At 36.0% G+C, this 6,090-nt stretch overlaps 1 protein-coding gene and 1 pseudogene across 1 annotated transcript; one reads left to right on the forward strand and one right to left on the reverse strand.

Annotated features, from left to right (window-relative positions):
- Positions 1 to 639: 639 nt before the first annotated feature.
- LOC119838580 lies at positions 640 to 2,879 on the forward strand (annotated as a pseudogene).
- LOC119838581 lies at positions 1,674 to 5,590 on the reverse strand. Its single transcript, XM_038364569.1, has 2 exons — positions 3,347 to 5,590; positions 1,674 to 2,417 (listed from the first exon to the last, which is right to left on the reverse strand). Exons 1-2 carry the CDS (start codon positions 3,404 to 3,406, stop codon positions 1,704 to 1,706), a joined length of 774 nt encoding a protein of 257 aa, XP_038220497.1. The 5' UTR covers positions 3,407 to 5,590; the 3' UTR covers positions 1,674 to 1,703.
- Positions 5,591 to 6,090: the final 500 nt, after the last annotated feature.

Raw genomic sequence — 6,090 nt, forward strand, 5'->3', positions numbered from 1 at the left:
TATGTTGCATGTCGGTATCTACGTTTGCTGCAGGCGGATCTGCATCCAAGTTTGGGTCAGTGGGAAAATTACCTACATCCTCTTCATCATCTAGCTCCATCAGACGATCTCTTTGGCTCGAATAATAGTCTATGTCATCTTCATTGTCGGTGGAATCGTCTTCCGAAATTTCACCATTTTCTAACCGCTTCAATATGTTCTCAATCTCTTCTGGCCGCATTTTGGATAAATTTCTATAATAAATAAAAACAAAAGTAATCCCCACACCAAGCTATGCAGAAAAAATATGAAACGAAAGTTCAAAAAGTTTTATAGCTAAAGAGTTAATAGGTAGGTTTTATGTAGGGCGGAATGCCTGAAGTATCAATATTGATACCAAAAAAAGCACTTATTTCTTCAAGTAAAACATGCATTTGCTAAAAATAATTATATTATAGCGAAAATAATGTATTCACTTACCTCAAAAGTATTTATATTCTTCAGAAAAAGAAAATATATCAAATTTATATTCAACAAAACTTTTAGTAAAATGTGTTTACTTGTTCACTTTGCCGCGCAAGTAATATGTCACAGATAAAATAAAACAATAATGACATTTGTTTTTTTTTTAATTTCGTTGGATAGAATACTATACAACAGTAAAATACATACAGCCAACATATAAAAAAAACTAATGGTGGGTTTCCATGCTTGCCAAGGCTTGACAAGCATCCACAAGGCACAAGCGTCCACAAATCTCGCTTGGGATTTGGAAGTCGTTTACATGCTTGTGAATGCGTCAGTGTGCTACGTACATCCAAGCATGGCGGACACCGAACTTGTATCGGCTATTACGTTCGGTTTAACCTACTTTTATTTCAAATATAAACAAAGCAAAACAAAAGCAAGGAAAGCCCGACGACCACGAAGATGGTGGATGATAAAGATTCATAGAAATCGTACCAGGTAACCTAATAAGTTTTTCAGTTTATAGTTGGTAGTTAGTGTGTAGTATATATATGTACATATATACTACACACTTTGAATTGCTTTCGGTTACCATTACCTATAATGTTATATGTCTATAATGTTATCCCACAATATATAATTATTATGTAGGTATATTATAGTGCAATAAAGTATATAAATAAGTAAAAAATAAATTTACATAATAATTGCTTTAATTTGTTACAGACAATTTATAGAAGATAAATTTAATGAACTTCTATACGAACCATCTGGAGAGTTCGATAATTTCTGCCGAATGAGTTATGCTGATTTTGAGTTTTTACTGCAGAAAATTTCACCAATGATTTCCAAGCATGATACCGACTTCAGAGAAGCTATACCAGCTAAATTTCGTCTTGCCATAACGCTACGATTTTTAGCATCTGGTGATTCATACAAAAGCCTACACTACTTGTTTAAAGTATCTGTCCCTATGATATCAAAAATCATTCGAGAAGTTTGCCAAGCTCTTAATGCAGTATTACAGGATCAAGTTAAGGTAAGTGGTAAAATAAAACAACTGTTATTATTTATTTATTCAGATTTTAATAAGAAATCTGTTCCATGTATTCAGTTGACTGGTATTTACTTGAGAAATTTTGAAAGAATAGAAAAAATTTGATCACGAGGCAGGATTCGAACCTGCGTATCTTGCCTAACCGTAGCAACGTATTTACTTTTCATTTAATTATTAAGTAAGTAGCTTCAAATAAGAACTATCCCGATGACTGAAAATCTTCGAAAGTTTTCAGTAAAGCCTCGTTTATAATGTTGGGTTCCGGCGGCGCAGGCTGGATGATTTGATCCGATATGATATTAATAAGTTGCGAAGGTGCTTCTGAAGAAGATGGAGCAATTGGACGTGATCGATTTTCAGTTATTATGTTTGAGAAGGGCTCTGAATGAGAGGTTTGCGTGGATGGAAAAAATTTTTGAGTATTTGGGATAGGCTCAGAATAAACGGTATTAACTGATGTTGGCCGACTCGGAATGTCTTGGAATTGAGGAGATGGCGTATGTTGTGCATATGCGGTGGCTATTGATGATGGTCTAGAATAATATTGAGGGGATGGTGTATGACGTGCGTATGACCTTTGGTTGATTCTGCTTATAAACAACCCGTCTATTTGGTACATAATAAGTTTTCGTTCATCATTTGGCAGTTCGCGTAGCTTTATAGCTAATAGCTTTGCATATAAATCGCAGTCATCGTCTTCGTGAGCTGGTCTACATTCACTTCGCCTTTGTCTTATATCATTTGTAAGTTGTTCAAATGCTGTGGCCATTTGCTTTTCAGCCGTTTCAGTAACAGGGCGACGACGTTTATTAGTAGATGTCGATGGTCGAGATGGCGTAGCGACCGTATCGGTATGGTCATCCTCTGTCTCTTCCGTTTCTTCATGTACATATGCAACATTTTGTTGTGATTGCTGCAAAAAATAACAATTATTAAAACATATTGTTACTTACAGTTCATTTCTTTTCTTTTTTACAGATGCCCACCACAGCAGAAGAATGGCTTAAAATAGAAGAAGGATTCAGGAACAAATTCCACATTCCATAGGTTCATTGGATGGCAAGCATATAGTCATAGACAGCCCATCTCATAGTGGAACAGAGTATTTCAATTACAAAAAAACTTTTAGCATTGTCCTTTTGGCATTAGTGGATAGCCAATATAAATTTATATTCGCAGACATAGGGAGTCAAGGAAGTGACGGTGGAGTTTTTAACAATTCCTTATTATGGCAAAGAATCTGTAATAACGAGATAAATTTTCCCTCGCCATATCCACTTCCAGGATCGAATATAAATCTGCCATACATATTTTTAGCTGACGGTGCTTTTTCATTGAGTAAACATGTAATGAAGCCCTACTCTGGAAACCATGACGTAGGTTCACCAAAAAGATTATTTAACCAAAACTTATCCAGATCCCGAGTTGTAGTAGAAAATACGTTTGGAATTTTAACTTCAGTGTTCAGAATTTTTAGACGCCCTATGGACTTAGATCCACAAACTGTGTCGAAACTTACGATGACTTGTGTATTGCTACATAACTATTTGAGAACAAGTAAAAGTTCCTCAAATCGATATACTCCTCAGGGATCGTTTGACGTATATGATAGTAGTGGAAATATGTTGACCCCTGGTTCGTGGCGAAATGAAATCAATGGATATAATGCATTGCAAAATTTGCCTTATGTACCACGAAGATCTCCGCTGAATGCCAGACAAATCAGAGACGAATTTACTTCGTATTTTAGTAGAAATTGTTAAGTTCATGAAAATAAAAAATAAAATTATTATAAATAAAGGTGGTTTCATTGATTTAGAATAAACGTTGCTTTTTACTTACAGTTTCGGTATTTATTCCATCAATGCAAGTATATACTGGCAGTAAAAAAGACTCCATCATTTCGTAAGCAAACCAAGTTGGTTTATATATGTCTTCGGCACCTAAAACAAAAGATATAATTTAAAAACTACTTTTAATAACACAAGTGATAAGAGCAAAGACACACCTTGCTTACTTAATTAAAATAATAAACACTGTACATACCTGCGCCAGAACGAGTAGAATCCTGTTTTTTTTTTTAAATGTTTTCGGAAAGTAGTCATCAATATTTCTTTTTTGGATTTTAATTCCTTTACTGGCTTCCCCATTAACTGGGCAAGACGACTCCAAGCATCTGCAACTTTCTTTTTATCTTTATGGTTAACATCTTTGGGGTTCCAGATACAGCTTTCGGTCTGGTAATATTCCAAAAACGATAAACTCTCTTCGTTCGACCAGCCACTCATTTTGAAGTCAGAACTAGACGTGCGTTCGTCGTGAGATCACAACGGCTACTAAGCGCGCGCCAACGTGTGAACGCGTCGCAAGCGCTTGCCGCAAGCACCCTTTGATCTGTGTCCAAAAACCGACACTAGACCGGATCGGAGACAAGCGTTCACAAGCTCACGCAAGCCAAGCCAAACACCCTCTTTACACGCTTGTGTTTGTAGACGCTTGTCAAGCCTTGGCAAGCATGGAAACCCACCATAATAGTAATGTGAATATTCGGTTTAAAATATTAGTATCAAAATTGAAACTCTAGGTTATTAAGGGTTAAAATTACCAGTTTAGGGTCATCTATGCTGCCAAACACTGACAGATTATTTATAAGATCTACATTTGACGTACGACAGTGAAAATTATTTCACATAACTTTGTGAATCTGGTATTGACTACCGTAAGAAGGATTCCAAAATAACAATTTAGCAAGGGTACCCAAATATATATGTATGTATATATATATCTTTAACTAAACTATATTACTTGACCTCCAAAAGGATATTGTATTATTTGCACCGGTGGATAGGTAGCTATGTGGTGACTCGCGTGTGAAAAATATACTACAATACAGCACAATATACTTTATATAATACATATAAATGAGGAAGATTAACAAACGAAGAAGAAGAAAACAAGAAAGGAAAGAACATATATATATATAAAAGGTTAAATAGGCCGCCTTATCGCTTAAAAGCGATCTCTGCCAGGCAACTTTGGATAGGATATAATACTTTGACATTAGGTGGAGTTTCGAAGGAGGGAATCAAACGAGAAAAACAAACAAAAAAAAAGTACAGTAAGCGTCGAATATCCGAACTAATTAGGGGACGTGGGTGTTCGGAAAACCGTTATTTTCGGATAATCTAACTAATGTACATATAATGATACAGTCACACAAATTTATGTACAGGTAAATGAAAACCATATTATTTACATTTATGAATATCTTTAATGACAAATCGGATATAAACAAAAAAAAAAGTGCAGACAATCTTGTAGTCAAACTAGTGTTTACTAATTACAATTATCACATAAAAAAATCTTTAAACTTCGTCTGCCGAAGCAACCCGCTTGCAAGAGGCTAGATCACGTACTTTTTTGAGAACAGATATTTGATACTGGTCGCTCTCGGCCTGTGTTTCAAACCAGCGCAAGGCAATATCAAGCAAGTAAACGCTTCAGAATACCCAAAACTGTATTCCACGCTTTTTTCAAGTTCTATTCTTTTACACTGTCCCATGCTGCTCCGATCATATAGGACGCGTCTTTTAAATCAATCTTTTTATGATTTCTTCTCCATCCTCTTCTTTTTCTAACAGTAACTTACGTAACGATTATTTTCTATAATACCGTTTGAAAGTTTTAATAACGCCTTGATCCACGGGCTGTAATAATGAAGTCACGTTAGGTGGAAGAAACGTGACTTTTATAAACTCATCTTTTACATTAAGATGTCACATGAAGGATGAGTTGGGGCGTTATCAAGAAGCAATAATGTTTTCTCTCTTTTACCATTTTCCAATTGGTGGGCTTTTAAAGAGGGTATATAAGTTTCTATAAACCATTCCACGAAAATTGTACTATCCATCCAAGCAGTCTTTTGCGTATAAACTATAGGCATGGCAGACATATTGACGTGCTTGAAACAACGTGGTTTCTTACTTTTACTTTATTTTATTTTATTTATTTATTTATCTTTGGGAAACAAACAATACAATTATTCTTATAGATTATAGACATATACCATACACATCAGCAAAGTTTCCACTAAAAAATTAAATACTTTAAATATAAAGACATATTCAGTCGCATACGGAATATAAAGGTTACAAAAAAAAGCATAGAAATCACATGCATGAGTACAGTTTAAATTTAAAAATCACAATTACAATTAATTGTTTTTCTGATACGCCCTCGACATTCTGAGTGCATTTCCGCTATGGGCGACGCAGAAGGGGTCTGGTACGGGCACTGAGAGAGTCAGCCCAAATTGGCGCCCCGTAAAGGGCCATGGAACGGATGGCCCCAGCATAAAGCCGACGACATCCGTCCCCGGGCCCCCGCAGGTTCGGTTATCATCCATCCCTGACCCTATATCATCGGCGATCTTAGTAAGAGCGGTAGTCGTACTATGACCGGGTCAGAAGCCGGATTGAAAGGTATTAAGGATATTTGTTTTTATTAAGGAAACTAGCTGGTGCGCGGTGCGCGGGCTGCAAGCAGCCCGCGTGGATTTTTGCGTGGACCAGTATTATCAAGACTTA

The sequence above is a fragment of the Zerene cesonia genome, unplaced genomic scaffold (assembly GCF_012273895.1).
Source record: "Zerene cesonia ecotype Mississippi unplaced genomic scaffold, Zerene_cesonia_1.1 Zces_u003, whole genome shotgun sequence".
NCBI classification, from domain to species: domain Eukaryota; kingdom Metazoa; phylum Arthropoda; class Insecta; order Lepidoptera; family Pieridae; genus Zerene; species Zerene cesonia.

Bases quoted from the DNA above. Each gene is read 5' to 3' on its own strand.
- LOC119838581 (XM_038364569.1), bottom strand. From the start codon at position 3,406: ATGATGGAGTCTTTTTTACTGCCAGTATATACTTGCATTGATGGAATA. The intron at 2,418-3,346 runs GTAAGTAAAAAG...TATTTTTTGCAG, and splicing joins ATGGAATAAATACCGAAACT to CAATCACAACAAAATGTTGC.